At 41.0% G+C, this 24862-nt stretch overlaps 1 protein-coding gene and 1 long non-coding RNA gene across 2 annotated transcripts in view; one reads left to right on the top strand and one right to left on the bottom strand.

Annotated features, from left to right (window-relative positions):
• Nucleotides 1-3154: 3154 nt before the first annotated feature.
• Nucleotides 3155-22066, bottom strand: LOC115947406 (uncharacterized). The gene is made up of 3 exons (XR_004081338.2): nt 21782-22066; nt 9805-9893; nt 3155-3269 (listed from the first exon to the last, which is right to left on the bottom strand). It is a non-coding gene; the product is annotated as an uncharacterized lncRNA (long non-coding RNA).
• CDK19 (cyclin dependent kinase 19) overlaps nt 21134-24862 on the top strand; it is a 128031-nt gene continuing 124302 nt past the window's right edge. Inside the window, exon 1 of the mRNA XM_034060622.1 lies at nt 21134-21402. Within this exon, the coding sequence (XP_033916513.1) occupies nt 21275-21402 (128 nt within the window). The 5' untranslated portion in view covers nt 21134-21274. The remainder of the gene's footprint in view (nt 21403-24862) is intronic.

Genomic DNA, 24862 nt, shown 5'->3' with positions numbered 1-24862 from the left:
ACTTGCCTCCAACAAGGAAGCTCAGTCCTTGTATCGAGAGTGACATACATTAACAGCGGTAGGAGATAGTACTGTTTTCTTGGTTCAGAGTCACGCAACATAGTTGGTGTACAAGAGGTTAATAACTTCAAAGTAGTTCTTCAAATTATAGAGCAACCTGTACAAACATTACTTTAGATTTCTGTTATTTACAGCAAGAAGTTAATTCGGACAGTCTCTCCAATCTCTTAGTCTTATAAGGGAAATAGCAAGATTTAGACAAGTAACCTAAGAATTTATTTATCTTTCTTTGTATCCAGGACTGTTTACATCATTCAAACACTATGTCATTTGAGATAACTACTCGAGTGATATATTTTACTGTTTTCTCAGTTTAATTTTCTAGCCTTGAACAGGATATATTTCAGTTTGAGGAACTTTCCATATTGAATTTTACACTGAAAACTGGAAAATTCTCTTTATATAGACCCTCAGTCAGTTCTCTGCAGGTTTTACCTGTTTCCTCTGCCTCAGATTATCTGCTCTAGATCTCTGCACCTTTCCTTGCTGATGTATGCTTCTCAACCATGTCTGTGTGCATTTACTTTGTGGACTGTTTTAAGACGTTAATCATTCCATGGCAAAAAGATTCATGAAAAGGCTGATCAGTATTTTCCTTTGGTCAAAGAACTTTCAAGTCCTTGCTTGGCTTTCAAAAACCATATATTTGAGCTCTTTGGAAGGTGTCAGATGTTTCATTTTTGTCTATGAAAAATGCCTGAAGCAATTACAGACACCACCAGAGAAATTACTCATTTAACTTTTACATATGCAGCGCAGATGTTGATAACTAAGATGTGTCACCCAGGGCTTCCCTTGGTGGTCAATGCAGAAGAACAGGTAGGTTTAGGGCATGAATCACCTGACTTATTTTAGACAGGGATTCATTAAATTTTCTAGGTACACCAAAGGGTCTACTTGTTCTACTGGAAGAGTAGGCATAAGGGTGGCAGGTAAACTATATGGCCTATCTGGGAAGAGTGAGCAGAGAACTGAACTGCCTGTGCAGCAACACCAAGAGCTTCGGTACACATTTCCAGGAACACTACAAACTATGTTATAATAAATAATAACCTATGAAACAATTTGTTTTATTAATATAATTAAACTGCTAGGAATTTTGCATGAAGGCTCCTTGAAACAACTGCATAGAAGCATGCCTTTCTATTTCAGGGATTGAAAGACTGATGCATCTTTACGGCAGAGAAAATATTAATAAGATTCTTAAAAAAAATTAAAGATTGTCACAAATCCCCCTGCTGAACACTGATCTAAGAGCATCTGTCTTCCGTCATTACAGCATCAGCACTGGAATTTGATTATCTCACTGTAGGTGTCTGCAGTACTGATGTCTGCATCTGAGCTAGCTCTCCAGACTTTGAGTCAAAGCAGAGTTAACTGACAGCTCCAAGGTTTCAAGATATGACTACATGAGAAAGTATGCTGTCAGCTTACAACTGCTGACACTGCAACATCAGAGTACATTTATACATAGCTGCTCATCCCGACACAGCCCAGCTTCTCCAAGTGTGGTTGTACTGGGTGGAGCCACACCAAAATCTGAGGAGGTCTCCCTGTGCTAACTTACACTGCATTCCTCTGTGCAGAATTGTTCCAGTGTCAAGATACTGGAATCAGTTTTCCACAATTCTCCATTGCAAAGTATTTTCTAAGGTACAATTTTTCTTTCTTTTTTTTTTAATATTTGTTTTTAATAAAAATCCATACTTCGCAATTTTCTCTGTGCCATCAGCATGTATCTGCTGTCTGTAAAAGGTAATGTACCTTACATTTCTGGTCTGCATATCTTTCATATATGTGGAACTTAAGCAAGTCCTTCTAAAATGGTGAATAGTGATGGGACAAGAATGATGACATTTTGGGGAGGAGTTAAAAAATAACTTCATGATACCGAATAATGTTTCTAGGCCTAAAAAACACAGCAGAAGGTGAAATTGTGTGTTGCAGGTTTGGGATGACTAGCAGTGGATGAGGTAATTCAGAGTGAAGAAAGCCACTTAAATGAAATTGTATGCTGAAGAGGTACTGGCCCCAACCTTCATCAGAGACACCAGAGTGAGAGGCACTTTGATGACAGATAGGCAAATAGTGTTCATGCTCTAGAAGTTAGCAATGCCACCCTGCTAACCAGATAGTGGGCAGTCAATGGGGCTGGAAAATCCCCAGTGAAAACAGTTGCTGTGCAGGTCTGCAAGATCATAAAGCATCTCCTACTTTCTTGAGATTATGAATCAGGGTGGTGCCTGGGGAACAGAGGAATCTGAAGCAGGGAATGGCAAGTTTGTGGTAGGGAAATAGGTTGGATGCATCCTGAGTCTGCATCCTCTGATGACAAATGGGCATGTTTGGTTTGTACATGATGTAAACCTTGGTTGATCAAGGGAGATACACAGTAGTTACAGGAAACATTTTTCTTGGACTGTTTTTTATTGAAGCATGGGTAGTGAAACTTAGCCTTTGCTTCCCAAATGCAGAAAAACAAAAATAAGAGATTCAACATTTGTTCCAGCAAATGCAAGATGAATTTGGATTACTGACTTAAAATTCACAAGTAACACATTACAATAAGTGTAATCTGAGTGAAACAAACATGCTGGTTGTAATTGTTGCATACTTTCAAGTCAGGTTTTGTGAGGCCTGCTTTAAGCAATAGAAAAGCATGGCAGTAGATTGGCAGGTTGAGTAGACATGCAGCTGGTTAGTTACTATGGCATTGTTTGCCTAAAGGAAACATTTGGGGGTTCTCGTAGAGCTATGTTCTCAGAAGGGCTGTTTGCTCATGGTCAGTTTTCCCATTATTGACTTTAGAAATAATAATCAGTTTCAAATTAACTACATTCATTACTGAAGTCTTCTCAGTTTGAGATCAGAGTCCAGAGGCTGAGGAAGAGTTTGGAAGTGTCCGGAAGCACCAGAACACACTCAGGAAGCAAAGAGAACATGCAGCATCAGTGCAGGGTACTTCTGGAGCGTCCTCCCCTCTCTGACCCACACAGGATGCACACCTCTAGGCATGGATCTGCAGAACAAAGATCTTCCACACCAAAATACTAATGTGGTTGCACTCTCTATATGGCCAGAATGTTCTCCCCAAGGCTCCCTCCACTCTCTCCAAGCCTCCAGGAGTTCATCACTTCAGGCTCCCCTCTCCTCGCTACAACTGCCAGGGGAGCACTGTGCGGAGTGGCCAGTGACAGGAACCATTTTACCTGTGATAAATCAAGAAGAACAAATAAAGGGCAAGACAGATTGGGCTGCCTGGAGTTAGAGCTGAGGTGTTTGAGAATGGAGTCAGGAGCCAGAACTGAGAGCCTTAGGCACTAGCGTGTTGTACAAGGACTTGTGTGCGAGCTTTAAATGAGAGTGTTGTTATAGAAACTTCTGCTATGCAGTCAGCATTGTCATAACGAAGAGAAATCTAATTTTTCTTGCTAAGGAAGCTGCTGGGGTTTGATTGCTTTTAATATTGGTAGATAGCACTCAGTGTAGGGGTAACGTACTCTGCAGCTTTCCATTCTTAGGGAGAAAAGCTGAATTGGTACTGCAGACAACTTCACAGGGAGTTAATTTTGTACTTTCAATACTCTTACTGAAAGTAAACAAAAAATCAGTTATTGAGTACATGTGTGATCAGGAATTGATCAGCACTTTGTTGGATTAATGGATTAAACCTGTTAGTGTGCTACTAGCACAATTATGTCTTTTCTCAGCTAGCCAGGATAGTTTCTGTACAGGTAATCAATTTTTTTCCAGGTTTCCCTGGCAGGGTGGTCAGGCTGGTAAGGAGGTTGGCAACAGCTGCTGTTTGCAACTCCACAGCCATGGATGTTTGAGAAATTCCAAGGAGGAATTTGAGCCTGAGGGAAAGCTTGTTTCTTTTGCTCCTAAACTTGTTGTCTAGAGAGCTGATTGATAACAGATGCACCTATCTGCCTTTCTGTTTTTCTTGAAGCATGTTGTTTTCAGCAACAGGATTTTCCCTGTGATCTCCCCAGGATATTTCTCCCTCTACTGTGTATGCTCCCAGTCAGGTCAGCACTCTGTATGGAATAAAGAGGCTCTGAAAGTGTATTATCCTTTGTTTGACCTGTTTTTCCCCTTAATATGCATCAGTTCTTCAGCAGTTAGGGAGGCTGTGTTTTTCTAGCACCCTCTGTTAAAGAAGAGATTGTTAGATTTGCTTGGTAACAGGAAAGAGAAGGAATTTGGAAACTCCAGAGATTTCTTTCCCTGCAGAAAGGTCTGTGTCCTTCCAGACAACTTGCTCTGGGTAAAGACATTGCTACAGGGATGCAAAATTGCTGGGGATTGCATGAGTCCTGTGAAAGCAGGAACTTATATAGAGGATCTTAATGCATGAGCACTGGAACAATGTAGTCAATATAAATCTTAGTACAAGCAGTAGTGGTTATGACCACCAGAACGTCCCCAGCAGTGACAAAGGCCCACCAGGTATACACTGTTGCAGGTTCCCAACCATATATCTTGGGAAGATCCAAGGGCATATCTTCATGCAGTGAAGGTAAGAAAAGCATGGGAACCTAAGAAAATTATGTGGAAGAATCAGAAAGGATCCAGGAGGATAAAAAGGCCATTTTTTCTATAGGTAAAATACATATTCTGAGGAAACCAGAAGTCTTCCCTTGTCTGGAAACCAAAGAAAAGCAAGCCACCATTAAAAGCCTGTTCCTTTGCTATGCTAAGCTGCAGAGGAAAAGAAAAGTATGTTCCTTTGAAGAGAAAGAAGTTAAATTCAAGTATTGCCACAAAAGAAAAAGCAGACCTTTTACAGTAAAATGCAGTAGGACATCCTTGAGTTTCTGCCCCCTTTCCTTACTGTACTCATTTTGACTCTTTGGGAATTGGTCTCTAATCCCACCCCATTTCAAGGAACCTCTGGCTCTCTACACTGGTGCCTGCCCTGCCTTAAGACTCTGTTCTCTTCTGGCTCTTCAGAGGTAGGGTTTTTTTTTCCATTTCAAGTGTGTGGACTCTTGGGGAATTATATTATTCAGGCAACACAAAAGCTTAGTTTTCATTTCAGTTTGGTGGTGGAAATATGGATAAATATGACACAAGTTAGCACTATAACTGTGGTACAGTATGCACATTTTCATTACAGATTCAAGAGAATAAATAAAAAGCAACTCAGTGCTGTGGCATCACTATGGAGGTCAACCAGCAAATAATTCTCTCTGCAATCTTCTCTCATATGATTTTCATTATGATATATTAAATAAAAGCATATAGAGTTATGACCAATAATCTGTCCATAGATCATAGAAAAATAAATGGTAGTCTATTCCATGACCTGCTATAGCAGAGAAATAAGAGGTAGAAAATATTCCTGAACCTAAACAGGGTCTTTGGCTTCTAGAATTACATCCAGCTTTAATAGAAACTGCAGCTATTACTGGGCTCTCACGTAATACAACAGAATTACTTGAGCAGGATTGTTTATTCCCAATCCTACCAACAGCTCTGGGTGAGCCTAGTTTAGTCAGGTGTTAAATATGATTAACTGCAGTGGCTTTGGGTGGCTTAACATTTTATTTCCAACACCCAGATTCTTACAGTGCTGCAATACATGAGGCAATCAGAAGATAATACAGCTATTGATTTTTCAAAAGGACACAAATTCATGAAAATACCAGTATAAGAAAAGTGAGAGTATGTATGATTATTGTCAGTATATAAGATAATGTAATAAATGTAACACAAAAGTAGCATCCCTGGTACAAGACTAAAGTGGTTAATTTTGCCATGTAGTTGCAACTGATCATACGGGGACTATACAAAGGTTGAAACTATTTTGAAAACCTGCCCACACACAGCTTAGGTGTTGCATTGTGTCAAAAATCAATAGACACAACAAATTCCTTATTCTCTGATTTCATGCTAATTTCCTGGAAGTCACAACTGGCTCCCCTACAACACCTTAAGCCTATAAATTGAATAACAGACATTTCCCTGTCAAACTCTACCTCCAATGGGACTCCTTTCAAGGAATGGCAAAGCTTGTGCATAAATTTGGTGCTCTGATATTGGGTTTGTTTAGCCTTCTGGGGCGTGTTGCTCCTTGTACTGATTTAATGGAGTCTGTGAGACTTTATGCAAACAGCTACCAGGTATTTATGTGTATCGGGGACACACCCTGGACCAGGGGCTGAGCGTTCCCGCATTTTCTGCATAAATGCCATTGCAGTAGCAGATAGGCATCTCACTTGGATAATGTGAAGGCTCAGGGTCTGCGGTCCCTGGTACAGAACAGCCACACATTGATCTACTTGAACACTAGGCAGTGAGAAACTCACGTCAAATGTGCCAGGAGTTGAGATCATCTGTTTTGAAATAAAGGGATATACCACTCCCTTATTTTCTATCAACAAGTATGACGGTACAGAGTGGCCTCTATAAATCAAGACAGTGCAGCAATGATGGGAGCTGCTGCAGCCTACAAACTCAGAGTACCAAACGGTCCAATTGTTTTGAGCTGCTGAGCAATTTGGAGTCACATTCTGTCAAACCTTTTCTGACACAATGTGTGCGCCAAGTTTTATTTTTGTCTTTACTTTTAATTGGAAGTGCAATTTTTTTGCTTCAGGGGTTGCTTTTTCATATTTTTTTTTTCATCTTTTGCTTTTTCATCTTCAGGGTCCTTACTATGGGTTTCTGATTCCCAAGCTGGGAAGACATGTACGTTTTCCATCAAACTCTCTCTGACAGACTTCATGCAAACAGATACCAGGGAAAAACAGGGAAGCGTAGTGGTAATCTCATTAACTCCAGCAGGATTAAGTAACTATTATGCCTGTCAGTGTGCAGACCCAGGATTTACCTCTACTCTGGGATACCCTTACACAATGCACCATCATTATCAGGATGTCAGCTCTTTACACCTCCTTTTGGTACCTGTCTGTTAAAATGTTCTTATTCCAGTAAACTGAATCTTGGCTAGAAAAAAAATAGATAGATTAATTTCTTAAGACATAAGAAAGATCATACATTATCTGAATTGTTTTAATGCTGTATCTAAATAATTCAAAGAAAGAAATTAAGCTTCTTCCCTGCATATGCTGGGCTTGCTATTTTTTGTATTAGCAGGCTCTTTCTTTTTTGTATTAGTTATAGTGGAGCTTTCAGAATGACTTAAGCTTCAAATCTTCTGACTAAGAAAGATATCGGTTTGGGCAGAAATTGCCCTACAGGATAAAATGTTTGGATTTGGATTTTTTATAAGTTTACAAAGAAGGAACCTTCTACCAGGGTCAGCATGCTGCAAAATATTTGCATTCCCAAGATATGTAGAGTGCCTAGGTGGAGCTTTTACTAAGTATTAAGTTTGAAGTCTCTAACTCTTCTTCAGTAATGCTGCCTTTGGGAAGACTGTCACTCAGTTCTTAATCTGTTAAGGACTTGGGTGTCCGATGACCACAGTACGGAATTACTTGCCCACCATGTGGCCACAGGCATTGGCAAGTACTTGAATATGCCCTACTTGCTGCGAGTATTGGTTCTCCAGGTCTGCTGTACATGTATATAGCTTTACAACTCACCCTGCTCAACAGAAAGTTCTGAGGGATTAATGATTCAGGTAAATTGAAAGGGAAGGGCAGACCCTTACAACGATATAGAAACACACAGAAGGCATGGTGCTAAACTGCACCTGAAGGTCATACTTCAAGCAATAATTCACCAGGTATAAAGCTCATAACACACAATGCTGCTATAAAGCACACCCAGAAAGTAAATGTACAGATAGAAGAACAAGGTAAGCAATCTTACCATGTTAATGCAATCTTATGATTAGAAAAATATAATAATTTTACATACAGGTTTCTCAAGGCAGATTTTTTTAATAAGGAGAATAATTTAGAAATATATTGTGTAATAATTACAATGTTGGGACTGAAGGATTTTAATGGCAGAAGTTATCCACTTAATCTGCTAGTTTACTTGATTTCAAGTTGTATCCTTTCAAGTGCCACAAAAAAGCATTCAGAAGTCCTGGCTACAGCTGAAACCATTAGCACCCCTCAGTGTGGCACACTCCATGTCACTTAGCATGGGAACAATATGGTAATTTATAGCTTGTCCCTCCCAGCTCTGCTGCAGCTTCATTTGGCCCTGCTCAGTGGGTTTTTTGGTGTTTTCTCCATTAAGCTAATAAAGGCCTCCTAGAACCACTTAAAAATTGCACTACTTTACATTACAGTATAATTAGATAAGATTAAATTAACATGGGCATGTAAGAATGATGAAGAAAAGTTGTAGATAAAGATCTAATCTTCTTTTGTGCTTATATATTGGCTCAGAATGCAGCACAACTTCCTGCTGTAGATTACGATAAAATAGCTATTGTATTAGAGATAAATTTATACAAATATCACATCAGTTAAAACAAACCCTTTAGAATGCTATAAATATGTTTGTACAAGGGGCTTTCCAGGTCAGCAGATTTTCAAATCCATATAGCAAGAACAGCACTCAAGGCTGTGTGCAATCAAGGTTTTAGCATGGTTCAGATCTGCTTATACAGGTTTAGTCATCAGCAGGGCAGCAGCCTGCAGTTTCTGTCCCACCATTGCTGGAACAGATGAAGATACAATGTGTCACTCTTTGTCACCATCCAGCAGCAGGTTACTGTACCCATACCTCTTTCGTAGGTGCCCTATGGACACTTCACTGAGGTCACTCACCAGCCTCACTGGCACCGAGGGACCCTTTTGAGCACAGGCTGGCAGAACTGTGGGTGGAAGTGGCTTTTTGCAAAAGGTCATTGGTGAATGGCTGGCTGGGGAGTAGTAACAACTTTGAATGAAGCAACTGTTTGCAAGCTTAATTTGTGCTTATGGTCTAAATGTATTGTCATAAACCTGACAGATAAAAATAGTTTTAAATCAATGTAAGAGAGACCACACACACACACAAAAAAAAGTGAGCTAATTTAGTTAATATTGCTTGAATTAAGTCCATATAGCTTCTGTATGTAGGAAATACAGGATTTGGCCTTCTGAAAGCTCTGCAGTGGCTACAGCTCTGCTTTTTATATGAACAGTTTGACCTGGGAAATAAAATTCCCCAAATTCTGTGGCTTTCCTCCATCTTTTATCCTTATTTTCAATATTGTTTCTCATATAGATGTGTAGAATTTCTTCATTAGCTCCTTCCTCTGTAAAAATACATTACGTGCCCTGCTGCTTGACCAATACAAGCTATAGTCTCTGCACTACTGTTACATCAGTAACTGAGCAGATTTAGTCCTTGATTTTCAGTGTATCCAGAATTGGCATAGCCATTAGATTGCTTTTAGGCATTAAGTTCTTCTTAAACCTCTTTTTGACACTAGATGGTTTTCCTAACATTTCAGTGACCTGACTTAGTCTCAATGAAATCTGAATTACTGACAGACAAAAATAAGTTCATTTGTAATGTCACTCAGTTCAGTTCATATCTTTGTTTTCATTTCATCAAAGTCAAATCAAGGTCAATTTGACGTCTGTCTTCCCCCCCAGTTCCCTTGAATGTATTCTGGGAGGGATAATGATGACATGTGGTATCAATATTTAAGTGATATAAAGGAAAAGAGATTACACACAAAAGTAAGCATGCAATTTTATCAGACTTTAGAACAGGTATCATGTTACCTGCACTTTGCCCAACCCAGTTCAGCAGTTTTTTGTATTGAAATATAAGTCCAATACAGTCTAGGATGTTGGAAATGTTAAGAAAGAATGAACTTACTGTGAGGCAGAAAATCATCTCATACATACACAACCATATGATTCTCATCTGCAGATGTTCAGGTAGAAGATCTTTCATACGCAGGAAGTCTGAAAGGCAGTGAAAATACTGCATTCAGTAGAGCTGTATGGTATGGACCTATGAATACTTTTTTTTTTTTCATTTTATTTTTTAATGTCCCCTCTCCTCTTAGGCTCTGACAGCAAAATACAATTTTATATGTTTGAGAGATGATGCCTATCTGCTGGAGCAGAAACACTGAACAAAGTCTTGTGTTATGCCTGTCTGCCAGACTCTACTAATTAATGTATTAATCCAAAGAATTAAAAACTACTGTATTTTTTTTCTGCTGTGCTGCCACTAAATGGCTTTGGAGATCTCTCTTGAATGCTGTAGATGGTATGGAAGCTCCAAAGACTGATACTTTGCATATTAGCCATCCTCAAACCTTATTTAAGAACTACTGGGAATTGTCTCTGTAAGCCTCAGGAAACAGGGTTTAGGGGATAGTGTTTGCCTACTTATCTTATCAGACACCCTTTAATAACTTTTGAACCCATGAGTTCATTTCAGTTATATTTGATGCAGAAAAAGAAAACTTCAGGTTATGAAGTTTCTCCAAGTTTCATGAAATGTAACAGCTCAGTAAAGGAAAGACTACTTCCTTCAGATTATTACTGTGACTGAAAGGCTGTTGCTGGGGCTCTAAGGTGATTTATGATGTTTAGTTTGCTGGCAGCCAGTACATACCTAACTCAAAAGCAACCACATTTCCTTCTTTCTCTCCTGCCTGATAGCTGGGAGGCAGGAGGAGGGAGCTGTTAACACTGGGGGAAAGAAAGACTCATGATGGGCAGGGAGCTGGAGGTGTGGTCAGTGGGAAAGCAGGAAGAATGGAAACCAGGGCTTCATTTCTGCCACCGTTTAAGAGCATAACTTGTTCTCTACCTGGGAATGGCTTGAGTCAAAAGTGACACATCAAAATTAAGCAGACTGAAATGAATTCAGCACCCAAAATGCATTCTTAGTCTAACCACCACAACAGTCACTATTTAAACAAACTTTCTTTATATTTGCTTATCTTCCATAAACCTCCAGTTCACCACATACAGCGTTCAGGACTTCACTCCTGAGAACAATTTGGTAATCTGATTATAGTCTACTTCTATTGTTTCTGTTGCCATTGATATCATAATTATTTCTATTTCAAGCATGCTTGCTTCTAAACCAAGCATACTAAAGTTACAGCTCCTTGTGTTTTGTGTTATACAAAGACTCCATTGCAAGTGATAGACTCAATAGGTTATATGAAGAAAGTTTTGTTTGCACTAGTAACTATCATTTTACCATAATAAAGTGATAGCAATAAAATAATGGTTAATAATCAGAGTATCCAAAGTTACCAATTAGATTTGAGATAATCCATTAAGGATATCCAAATGTTATTACTCCTACTTTACACAACCAAGAATTGAAACACATATGTAATTTTTCTGGTGGTAACAATGAGGTTTTCAACATACTCCATTAAGTTACTATTGAAACTCCATTTGATTTAAAGAATGCATGGATTTCTCTCCCTAAAATATAAGTCTCCTTACTATGAAATAGCAAAGAAAACCCCCACGTTTTTTGCTTTCACAAGATCCTGAAAAACTCATGCATCTGTAGAATCCAAATTCCTACAGGTTCTCAGAAGTCACAGGGTTACTGGAAGAGCCTGCTTTGCCTTAGGTATACCCAATGGTGAGAAAACTTCAAGTCAGAGGAAGATATTGGTTTGGCTCTCATGATATCTAGCTGTGGCTTTGCACTATCAAATACAACAGTTTCAGACTGAGGAAGAAGAGAGATTAACTCTCAAGTTCATGTGACATCTTGTCACACTAAGGAGAGAACAGACTGTAAAATGACATTACAGGATGCTGGTAAGTATTCTGCTGGAGAGTGGAACTGGATCCAAGGTGACAGGGTAATGCTGGCTTCAGCAATGTTTGTTTTTTTCTGACAGCTGGACATACAGAATGTGCAGGAACTTCTGTACTTGCACTGCCTGCTCTTTGTCATATGGTGTAGCTCTTGCAGAAGCCACACGCAAGCTTCATAGGTTGCCTGTGCCTGCATTAGAGGTTGGAAGAAACAGCACATTTTCTTTGGTTGGTGCACACAAAAGGAAGTTATCACTTTGTTAATCCTTTTCTAATGCATACTGTCTTGCTGACATCAGTAGATAGGGAAGAGAAAATGACCTTTGACTTCTTCTACCCAGTCCTAATAAAAAGGATTTGGTAGTTTCCACATACAGAGTAGAAGAGGAGAGGCATGGCAATTAGCCTAGTAAGATGCATCCCATCTCATTCTTACCTTAGAGCTTTCCTATAGGTGGTCAGTTGACCCTGGCCAACAGCTAAACACCCATTTAGGTGCTCATCTACTGCCCCCAAAGTGGCATGTGGGAGAGACTTCAAAGGGCAAAAGCAAGAAAAATGCATGAGTTGAGATAAAGACAGTTTCCTGAGTCAAGAAAAGAAAAAAGAATAAAAAAAAAGGCAAAGAAATAAATGATGAAAAGGCACTCATGCGCCACCTCCCACCAGCAGACTGATACCCAGCTAGTCTGCAAGCAATGACAACTTTGCAAAAACTCCCCCCCCCAGTTTTATCACTGAGCAAGATGTTATATAGCATGCAGTATCTCACTGGTCAGCTCACATCAGCCTACTTGCTGCAGGGGCAGGATGAGAAACAGAGAAGGCCTTGATGCTGAGCAAGCACTGCTCAGCAATAGCTAAAACACGGGTGAGTTATCAGCACTGTTTAGGTCACAAATCTAAAACACAACACCATACAGATTGCTATGAAGAAAATTTACCTCATCCCAACCAGACACAACATACTATCAGAGGCTACAGGGAACGAAGGGCACTTTATCCTTCAAAAAAACATTGACATGGCAGTTGAAAATACTTCAGCTTAGGACTAAAACTAATTTAATAGTTTTGATTGCCTTAATTTTGCTGTGTAAAACGGGAGTGAGGAAAAGACAGAAACTAGTGTCAAGAAGTCTTACTCAGCAGCAAGGGCACTCATGTTCTGTAGTAAAAGCAGCTAGTGATTTTCTATGTGTGCATCATCCCCATATTTCCCTTCCATCAACTCTTGTTTCTGCACCTTCTGTGAGGCCAAAGTCACGGTCACCTTTTCCATGGTATTTTATTCAGCCAGAAGCACTGTGGAGGTTTGCAATACAATTTTTGATGTCTGTGGTAAGGGTGTAAAGTATTTTTTGCTTCAACAGTCAGTGCTTAGTCTTTTCTATATATGGCATTAGCACTAGGTATTTCTCTCAGGATAATCTCTGTTTTTTTACAAGTTGTACTGGCAAGATCATAGTCTGAAGTATAAAAAGATTTTGGTCCGTTCTTTTCAAGCTGAAATTTGGCCGACTGCAAATTTTTACAGGTCAATGGATATAGATAGTAAAGCTAACCGATATTTTCAGTAATACTTTAATCCAAAAGTTTTCCTATGGATGTAGAAATATTGTGCCTTACATTACAGATAGAAAACCTGGTCCTCAAAGAAATAAAATCATGTAGGACAATGGAACTCCTGTTCTTCCTCTCATTAAACCATCTGGCTTTCCTTTAAAATTCAGAGTTGCTCAACTTATTCAGCGTTGTGAGCCAACAGCAAATGCTGTCATTTCCTATTTGGCTGTAAATACAGTTCTGGAATCTCGATAATGTAGGATTTTGCCACTGAGGCAAGGATGGAGTTAGAAAATAATAAAATTAGTGTGGAAATAAGAAAACCAGAACTTCAGCAAAATATTGAGGCTAAGAGCTAAACCACAACATTTTGAGGCTAAGAGCCTCAGTATTTTCCTAGGTTTTTCCTAGGTTTTCTTGAATGTAATTCTGCCATAGTTTCACAAAGCACAAAATCATTCACAGGCAGGAGGCATTCAGCTCTTGGATCACTCATTTCTTCTGTTAGCACATTCATCTCCTCAGATTCTAACAAACTGTGTTCTGATGAATTCCTGATCTGGAAGTTTCCTCTGGTACACAATAGCCACAAATGACACAGTATTAATTAAATATGCCTTTTGGATACATTTTTTTTTAAGTCATTTATCACCCCCACAGTAATTTATTTTCCCAGTTAACAAATCCAAATGTATTCAACCTCTTCTTGTAGGATCATAATAATGGCTGCAGTAGACCAGACCAGAGGCCCACCTAGTACATGATGAAAGAGTATACAAAAAGGGAAAGCAGACAGCAGTAATCACTTCTCTGCACCTTCCCAGCTTCTAGTAATGTGAGTCCTTCAGAAACGCTAAAACAAAGACAGTATTTTGTATTTAAAAGCTGCTAATGTATTTGTATCCCATCATTTTGCCATTTAATATTTTTGAGTTTTAGTTATCTGAATGTTACTAATGCTAATTATGGATCCTGAGATGAGGTGACTAGAACTGAAAGCAATATGCAAGCAGCGCACCACAGTTGTATGTAGTATTGTGGTTTATGTTTCTTTCCTTATCCTTTTTCTAAAAAAGTTTACCTTTCTTGTACTATTAACCACCTCTGAGAACTGAAATTTTTTTCATACAACTGCTCACAGTGACTTCAGGAATTTGAATGACTAACACTAGCTTTTAGAGGTCATAGTATCTGTATGCTTTTCCTCCATGTGTATTACACTACACTCTAGAACACTGCTTTTCAACTACCATTACTCACACAGTGCTGTGGAAGCCTGTGTATTTTCAATCAGCTTTAGATATGAATTATCAGACATGTTCTTCAAATGTTGTCACGTCATCATTCATTCCTTTTCCCAGTTCACTTACAAACTGTAAGCAGCTCAGCTTAAAGTACAAATCCTTGTGGGATAATCCTTCTGTCACAAAACCTCATGGTTCACTTCTGTCTTTTGGGTTTTGTCTTTTAACCGATTAGTCCATGAAATGAGGCTTCTTATGTCATATAGAATAACAGACTCGTAGAAAAATAGGACTGGAAAGAAAACCAAGAAATCTAATTTCCAGGTACTCTCCTCATCATGGTAATGCTACCTTACCTACAAAACTCCTAAAATAGGTTTATCTAACTTTTTCTTAAAAATATCTAATTATTTTAGTTTTAGTCAAATGATTACACATTATCTCCAGACAATTTAATGATATAACTGTCTTTATCACTCAAAGATTTTCCTATATATAAATTGCACTTGGTATAACTGAAGCTTGTTATTTCTAGTACAATTTATTAAAGCACTTTTGAACATTTGCTGTTGAGAACACTTGTAATAAGACATCACTATTTGGCTAGGAGAAACACTAAAGTATAATAGTTCTCTATATATAAATTATATATGTTCTATGGACTTGTCATGAAATACTGTTCTATAGCCATAGCTTTAGGATTAATTCTGCTGATAAAGTGATATAAAACTTATTATATCCAATGGAAAAAGTTGAAAGCCTAACAGTAGAACTTGATATGGTTTGGATTATCTGTTTAGCACAGTTCTGTTTCTTCTGTGGGAATGGATCTAACTTCAGAAAGCTATCAGACAGTGCAGTTTTGCTGTATCCTCCTTCATATGCCTCAAGCGAACCATATCCTGGGCTGCATCAAAAGAATAATGACCAGCAGGCCCAGGCAGGGATCTCATGCTCTACTCTGCTCTCTACTCCACAGTACTGCATTCTGGGGTCCCCAGCACAAGAGGGACATGCAGCTGTCGGAGCAAGACCATGATGGCCATGAAGATGCTTCAAAGACTAGAGCACCACTCCTGTGATGACAGGCTGAGAGAACTGATCTTGTTCAGACTGGAGAAGAGAAAGCTCTGGACAGACCTTAGAGCAGCTGCCAGTACCTAAAGAGACCTATAAGAAATATGGAGAGAGACTTTTTACAAAGACATGGAGGGAGTGATGCGTGGAGGGATAGGACAAGGGGTGATGGTTTTAAACTGAAAGAAGGAAGATTTAGATTAGATATTAGGAAGTCCTTCACTTTGAGGCTGGTGAGGCACTGAAATAGATTGCCCAGAGAAGTTGTAGATGCTCCATCCCTGGAAGTGCTCAAGGCCAGGGTGGACAGGGTTTTGAGCAACCTGATCTAGTGAAAGGTGTGACTATCCATAGCAGTGGAGTTGGAACTAGATGATCTTTAAAGTCCATTCCAAGCCAAACCAGTCCATGATTCTGTGAATCAAAGAAACCTCTTTCCTTTTTCATTACATGCTACTGATATTCTCATTGCATGGAAAAAGATCAGTGGATTCTACAGGGAAATTTAGAATTATTTTAGTTTCTGAAAACCTTAACAACTAGCAAGGAGATAGAGTAGGTGGCACATGGTGGTGCTGGAATAAGGATGCTAACAATGCAGGTGGATTGAAAGCATGTATATCAGCAAAGCCAAGGAAGCTCAGTTACACCAACAGTGCAGCTCCAGAATATGCAAAGTTTGACTGCTACATTCAGAATTGGAGTTTATAGATAATGGGTAACATCTACATTTTTAGAAATCAAGGTTTTCTCTACATCTCTGCTTTGGAGGTATTGGCTGGCCCTCTAAACCAGCTGTCACACTGATTCTCAAATGGGAATGCAATGGCATTTGTTGATAGCATCCTCTAGCTGTCTGGATTTTTTTTCTGACATTTAAACACTACACTGTATGCTATACCCCAAAGGAAATAAGCTCATGCATCTTGTTTCACAATTCACAGGGATTAAGTGATACGCTAACAAAGATATACACGTGGTTACACTTAATTGATCAACGATCAGGCTGAGTTGTAGTTGTGCAACGATGAACTGTGGCACACCATGCAATGCATGATTATTTCACTTCTACTTTGTTGTGTCCTACTGTTTTTAGTGGCTGAATGCTGAATTCCCTTGGTTATGTTATGTAACTGCTCAATCTGTCCCGTCCATAAAGAGAAGGTAGGTAATAGCTTTTGTGATTTTGTGAGGGTTTTCTTTTTCTCAGGAAAAATCATGGGGAAAAACAGTACAGCCTATTTTGAGATCAGATTCTTGGATTACACTCAAGAAAAGCAGCACAAGGTTTCTATTTTAGTACTATTTGGATTATGGTGCTATAAAAATGAATTAAAAAACAAAAACAAAGCTAGCCAAATAATTATATAATGAGAGCAGAATTCGGGGCTCCCATCTTCTGTTCCTAGCATGCTCTCTAGATTTACTGTAAAATCTTGGTAGTGCCCTTTAGTAATGTACTTTGTTTTCTAAACCTGTAAAATAATGTTAATAGTTTTATGATAAGTGTTTAGAAGTTAATTGACAAAAAAGATTCAAAAATTCAAAGTTTTACTGGAAATGACAAGGTATGAACTTACACCCAGTAGAAGACTTTCTAATCCACCCCATGAGAAATTGTCTGGCATACTGTCCCACTTTTATTAGGCTCTTCACACTCTTGCATTAATATGTTTAAAAATTAGTATATTTATATATTAGTATATAAAAATCAGTGTATTTCTACTTTTATTGGAATAGAACTGTTAGTATTTCTCTGCTTCTGTAAAGATAATACAGTTCATGTGAGACCCATATTTGTTCTGAATTTTCTCTACTCTTACTCCTCAGACTTCTGAGATGTATTCTTTCACTCTTAAGTGAAGCAACATCAGCTTAAATGTGACTGATGTAAGTAAATACTGTTTGCATATGTTTATTAATGTCCCACTAAAGATCTACTGAAAAAATGCTGCATTGATCCATAAGAGTCCCAAATTTCCCACTGGATTAACAAGTAGAAGCTTAAAGAGAGCGTAAATTAAGAAAAGGTGCAAATGTCCAAATGTGGCCTAGAAAAATAAAAATACAAACCCAAACCCAAAACAAAACACAACCCACACATATTTTTTGGTCTCACTAATATATGAAGAGAGAATGCAGTGACTTGACATTCAGAAGAAATGGTGATTTGAATGAGCAACAGCCCAGCATCTTCAGTTAGGCTGGCAGGCTGAAAAATATAATGCTTGTAGTCTGCAAGCCTGTCATTTTTTATTTTCTTTGGTGGGGCTACTCAGACATTCTACATCAGCACAATTAACAATGATAGGGCATTAAGTATTAAAAACATCACACTAATTTCTCTTCTGACTAGAACTGAATAATACAATAAAAGACTTTAAAAACCTCTGTGAATGCTATTCAATATGTATTACTGGTGCCATAACCATCCCACAAACATGGAAGAGCAATGGTAATATCATGGTACTGTTCTGCCTCCTTCTCTCAGCCCATTTGCCACTATTCATTTCTGCTCTGCAAATAGCTGCCTGCCACTGGTCCTCCTCTGGGAACCATCTGGAGAGGAGATGTCAGGAAGCTGTTCTTGAACAGGCCTGACAGCATGTGCCCACATAAACAGTTTTATCCACCTTCATGAACTTGAAGTGGAATCGTGCCATATTCTCCAATCTCAAGAAGAAACAAATGTGCCCATTTTTCATCTTTTAACCATGGATTGATAAAACTTCTGCGTTATAAGAGGGCAGCCTCATTCTTACTGGCTACTGAGATGTCCTACACTTGGAGCTGCTTAATTGATTCTACACTTTCAATGGCTTTTATGTGGCAAATGTAAGGATTCAGAAACTAGAAGGAGGGCTTTGTCACAAGACAAGGAACCAGGGCACAGATCATGCTGTGTATTTTCCACCACTAGCTTTGCGTCAGTCCAGCTTCTGTTGGGGGGGCTCATGAGGGGTATGAGAAAAGCATGGTTTGTTTAGTCCAGCAAATAAAGGCTATGTGGGGATGAGATTGCTATCTATAAATACTTTTGGCAGGGGATACACACAGGAGAGCAAGAAAGGCTACTTCAGGACAGTATTTGCAGAGAAAGAAACATGGATGAGGACTGGTCAAAGGAAATGTAGGTTTGAAATTTCAAAAAGTCTTCTAGCTGTTAGAGAGGTTTTTCTCAGACAGCCTCCTAGCAGCAGCAGCAAAGGCCAAAACTCTTACAATGAACAGTTTATGGAAGAAAGGATAAAATGGTTGCCTACAACACTAGGGAGCTGGGTAGTATAGGGTAGAGGGAAATTAAGCTGTCTTGGCTTACAAATTCCAGTTTAGCTGGTCTTCTATAACTGGGGGAGCCGTTAACCCTCTCTCACCTGTGCTGTGGACATACAATAAATTACAGTGAACAACAATCTTGTCATTAAATGTTGGAATTGTAAGAGTAGAAAACAAAAACCTTAGTGATGAAAATGGGCAGTAACAGCTATTTTTTTTTTATCCAAGAGGGCAATGGGAACTACTTGAAGAGTTTTTTATTACCAACTGCAAGGTAATCCTAATTCCTAAAGACTTTAAGGCTGAATTAATATATCTGGGTAGCGTAACCTCCTACAGCTACATGCTTGCCCTTTTAAGTCCGTGTCCCTTTCTTCTCAGTGTTGGCTTTGATTACTAGGTGACCAAAGACATGAACACTTCGCAAAATGTAAAGTTCTAACTTTAGCAAATATCTTTAATGTTGACACTGAAAGATCAATGGTGTACTCTCTCCTGTGCTCAGGAAATTTGCCAGATCATGATCAGGCCTTGTTCTGCACCTGCAACTGCAGAGAAAAGCACTTGCAGTTCTCTGGAAAAAATTACTTTGGTAAAGGAGTGATTAAGTTTCCTGACAATTTAGGTTGTTATTTACCTGGCACAAGGAAATTCTGAATCATCTATTACTTTCTGAAGGAAATAATCACTTCAAAATGGTTGCACTCCTTCTGCCTTTGCTTGAGAAACAAACTTCTGGTCAGGACGTCACAGCTTAGCTATGCACTAGTAATCATACGTAGTACCTTAACTGGTACAGCAGCTGACCCCTCCCTTTGCTTTATCAGCACTGACAGCTTCTCACCAGCTAGCCAACCCCTCCCATCCAGTGTGTCCGGCAGCGGGAGAACTTTCCATTTAGGTAACCAATTCTGTCTGAGCAGGTGATGAACCGACATGGTTTCTGTATACAGACAGCTTCTGGTATTATACTTCGCTTCTCTGATTTCATTCTGTTTCACTTACTTGCTGTTGTTATTAGCCAAGGTTGAATAGAGAAGGTGGGGATTATTACTTGCTTGTATGACAGGATATAACCTTGCTGTTTTGTTAGTTCTGTGTGGTGCTTCCACAGTGCAAATACACTTGCAGAGATTGTTGTTTTTCACCAAGAAAAACCTGAGGCAGACATAATTCCAAAATGCCTAAATATTTCTATAATCTCAAAATACTTAGCAAGAAATCTGAATCTGAAAGTAGTATCATGTTTGGCTCTGTGCATGGGGCTGAAGGGACATAGCTTTGCTGTACTGAAGTCAGAAAGCCTCAGCAGTAAGCCCGAGTTCGTATTTGGATGCAAACATTGTAACCTGCCCCTGCGATCCTCACTGTGAACGATCGCTTTATTCAGCAGCGCCTGGCTACATCCATGCGCCTTTCGAGGATCCGTGTTTCCAACATGGAACAGCAGCTTCATAAAGGTTACTCCAGCTTTCCACTCCTCCTTCCCGTTTGTCCTCAAACGGCAGTGGGCCTGCAGCGCGGCCCCGCCGGACCGGCACACACGGGACCGGGGCCGGGCAGGGGCCCCCGCTCCGCTGAGGAGCCGTTTGCTTTGGGCGGGCCATGGCTCGAGAGCAGCTGGCACTTGACGCGGCCCAACCGTCGCTTCCGCGCGCCACTTGTCACCAGTAGCAACCACCGCTCCTGAGGCCACGCCCATGCCCCTCAGCCGAGCAGTGGCTCTTCCCCAACGCCGCAGCCTCACCGGGGGCGGAGCGACATTGACCAATCAGAGAGCAGTATCCAGCATGGGGGCGGGGCCGAGCCGTGAGTGGCAGCTTGCGAGATAAACAAGGTGCCGCACTATTCGGCGCCCTGCAGCCTGGTGCGCGTTGCGCGGCCCAGCGGCGGCAGGTGCGCTGTCTCTGTCCCTCCCCAGTGAGAGACAGGCCGCCCTTATCGCTCCCGCCTCTGCCTACAACGGGAAGAGTCAGCAAGTTCCTAAGGGCCGCTGAAACGCTGTCTCCCGGGAGCGCAGTGCGCCGACGCCGCCTAACCAGGGCGTCCCGCGGCATGCCGGGAAGTGTAGTTCTGGCGCCACGGCATCCCGCCCTCTTCGCCGGGGCTGGCACCCGCAGCCGCACTACGACTCCCGGCATCCCGCGCGCCGCGCCGCGAGGAGCCCAGTTGAAGCGGGTGGCGGCCGAGCGCGCCCCCTCCCCCCGCCGAAAAGCCCCAAACCAAAACAAAAACAAACCGCCCCCCCTCCGTCCGCCCTCCAACCCCCCGCCCGCCCGCCGAGCCCCGGAAATGGCGGCGCTGGGAGGGGGCTCTGACAGCCGGGGGTGCTGATCCGGCCGCCGTGTCCCCTGCCCGTACCTCCCCGCCCATGGGTGAGACATGGACTACGAGTTCAAGTCGAAGCTGGCGGCCGAGCGCGAGCGGGTGGAGGACCTGTTCGAGTACGAAGGCTGCAAAGTGGGCAGAGGCACCTACGGGCACGTCTACAAGGCCCGTCGCAAGGACGGGTAAGGGCCGCGCCGAAAGCTGCCGGCGGGACCCCCCCTTCCTCCAGTAACCCCCCCCCCCCCAGCCCTCCTCTCCTCTGTGCTCTGTCCCCTTCCTCCCCGCGGAAAGTTTCTGGCAGCTCACGGGGGCCGGAACGCGAGCCTGCCCAGGCAGCCCCCGCCTCTCCCGGGTGCGGGCCGCCGATGCCCTGGCCCCGTGGTGGGGGGAGCGGCCCGGGGCCCTGCCGTGCGTGTGCGACCGCCGGCGGGTGTCCGCCGAGCCCTGGAAACGCGTGAGAGGGAAACGGAGCTCGGTCGCCTCTGCTCCGCGGCTGCCCCGCCGCCCCCAACCTGTGCCCTCCATCCCGCCGACCGTGACCGAGGCCGGGGTGGCTCGTACCGTTCTTCACATTTCCCCCGTTCCCAACGCTGGCGTAGCGGGGAAGGGTTGCTGTGTCAGTAGGCTGTGCTGGTGGGATCGCCTTTGGTTTTCATACCAGGCTTCAGGTCACGGCTTTCGTCTTTTGTGTGACTGCGTTTGTGCATTGATGTTCTGATTTGAGAACTTGCAGGGCATCAAGAAACAAGCAAGTTTGATGCGAGGAGCATCCGGCTGCCTATCGCCTTTCCCTGGGTTCTCCTGTTCAGGCCAATGCACCCAAGTGGTTCAGGAAACCCCTGTGAGTGTGTTGGTCACTGGTCTGGCCCCAGGTACTAGTCTGGACAGAGTCTGTCAGGCTTGGCTTGATGATCTGTCTGGGAGGCTCCAGCAGGCAGAACTGGCAGCACCTGTCAGTACCTCCACAAGAGGTGTGTGGGAGGTGTGTCTCCATCGGAACCCGTTTCCCCTGTGAGAGCATGGCACTTCTCCCTGTCCCCAAATCCTTGGCTACTGGCTAGATCCTGAGGTTATTTAGCCATTAAGCCCATGTATGGTGGCTAAGCTATGCTTCCTTCTTTGCCTTTGGGAGAAGACAGCCAGCACCATGGGATAGGTGTCCTGTGGATGCCTTTTTCTGTGTACTGTGGTTAAGAGAGCAATGGAGAACATATATTGCAATTTAGGATTGCCTGGCCGGTGCAGCTGTTGAAGAGGAGCAGTCCAGAGGCCTGCATAAGGCTCTGAGGCAGGTGCAGGTTCCAGATACAACCCTTTTCTTTCAGAAGGGCCATTAAGCACTTTTTCACTGTTGTATGTGGACAGTGCACAAACACAAACTGTATTTATAGAATTGTTCTAAGCATACTGCAAAAGTTTGATAAAATACGCTTGCAAATTGGAGGTATTACCTTTCTAACAGAAAGCCAAAGAGCAGAAGCATTCCATTGTAGGCAACTGAAAAAGAAAAGACCAAATATAGAAAAATGGCATTTTTTTCAGTAGAATTCTGAAAGTGGTTAATGAATGCTGCTGGTTTAGATTAATAGAGAAGTCCAGGGATTTTTGTGTAGGAATAAATTGCATTCATGTGTGTCTTCAAAATTTAAACTCTTAAGAGGATGTAGTATCAAAGTGATTAATAACTGAAAGGTAGCACAGTAAGTCAGGTGGAGGATTAAATGCTAGTCAGAATCAGAGCTCTGATTCTGACTAGCTTGCTTTGCAACCTTAAAAATACTAGAGCATAGCTAACTTGAAAAGGGAATGTTAAAACTTTGGTGGATATCACAGCTGCCACTGAGATCTTCTAATATTTGTGGGTTTAGTAGGCGTGTCCTTTTTTTAAAAGTTTTCATTTATTTTTATTATCTACATATGAGAGAGGAAGTGGTAATAAAAACACCTAAAATGCTGGCTAAATGTTTTTCTTTTTTATTTTTGCTGTTCTTTGATATAGTAATTCTAAAGTTACTGCTTGTAAGAACAGCATAGATGAGGCAGAGCTTTGGGTTTACCACTTTATGGAAAAAAAATAAATATGTTGGTTTCTGACATACCTGTTTTCATTTGCATCACTGGCAATGGAAAGCCATTGCAAGAATTGCGTTGATACTGCAGAGCACCATAAAGACATGTCTTCAGAATCCCTATGGTAATAGTAGTGTTATAAATGCAAATGGATAATAAAGCAGAAGTAAATATGGTAAAAAGATAGCTAATCTGTCAGGGCTGGGAATAATCAAAGGGAGACCTTGAGCCATAAGAAAACTGTCTGGTAAATGAAGTGCAAAGTTTCAGTAGGCAGATAGATTGAAATGTGATATGATATGACACAAATGCAATTGTACTATATACTCAGTTTTTACTTCATGAAGGGAGAATAACCTAGTTTCCAAGCTTCATTTGGGTTTTTTTTTTATGGCACTGGTAAGTTTGCTCTCAGTTGCTTTTGTGTAATTTCAGGTGAAAGCAAGTTGTGAGCAAGTTAGATGAAAATTAGAAAATGACCTAAATCGTTGAGATAAGGTGATTTTCTTATGAAAATATCCAGCTAAAATATCTCTGTGGTGTGGAGGATATTTAGTATTAGTCCTTCACTTTAAGGGGTCTTTGATGGCAGAGAGAAACTTTTTCCACTGCTGGCAACAGAAGCCTAGTAATGCTGCATATTTATAGTGTGCTGATCACTGGGGGATTTTGAGCCTCATGTAAAGAAATTCTTCCTTGTCCGATCATAGAGACTGTTTTAGTATTTCAAGTTTGCAAAGCATTCCTGTGTAAAAGAAAAAGATCCTGGCTACTTGCTTCTTATAGTCAATTTACAGTCTCAAGAGGGCTGAGGGCAATAAGAGCCTTGTAGCTCTGCTGAAATTCCACCGAGAGCCTGTCACTTTGTGTTTCAAAAACTTGGCATATAAATTTTATGAAATAGTAAAATGTGTTTATACAGAGCTTGGCAAGCTGCTTGGTAAAATGCTTGTAAAAAAATGATTGCATTGCTTAGATCTCCGTGAATGGCTTGGGCATAAAATCAGTTTTTCAACAAAGTAACAGCTGAGTTTGGCTTTTTCAGCCTCGAGTAGAATATCATTTGAGCATGTTTCTAGTGAGCCGATTGATTTCTATGACAGTTTAAGATTATTATTCTGTTTTTTCATAGGCAGATTTGAACAATGTTGGTGTGACATTTGCATGCACTGCATGAGCATATTTTTAAAGATGTTGAGTACCTGCAGCTTCCATTTATTTCAGTAGTATTTGTGTGATAAGGTCTAGAGGTATTACCTAAATTAGGCACCTGGGTTTACAAAAGTGTTCATTAATATCTCTGTAGTCCAGAGAGAGAAAAAACAAACAAAAAAAAAAAAATCCACCAAGATTTATTTTGGTGTACACAAAAACTGGACCAGAGGCTTTTAGCAGGGGAAATGGTGATAAGCCTCATGATTCCAATTCAGTAGTGAGTGTGAAGTTTCCAGCTTTTTATATAGCTGAAAATCTTTTAGAATTTGTGTGTGTGTGTGTGCTGTCTCAAAACATCATGTTGGCTTTCACTAACTTTTTTTGACACTTGTTCATGTTTGTCCAGTAAAAAAAAAG

This window comes from Melopsittacus undulatus, chromosome 3, assembly GCF_012275295.1.
Source record: "Melopsittacus undulatus isolate bMelUnd1 chromosome 3, bMelUnd1.mat.Z, whole genome shotgun sequence".
Taxonomy (NCBI): Eukaryota; Metazoa; Chordata; class Aves; order Psittaciformes; family Psittaculidae; genus Melopsittacus; species Melopsittacus undulatus.
The sequence above is the reverse complement of the archived record's forward strand: the minus strand, read 5'-3'. Positions and strand labels throughout refer to the sequence as shown.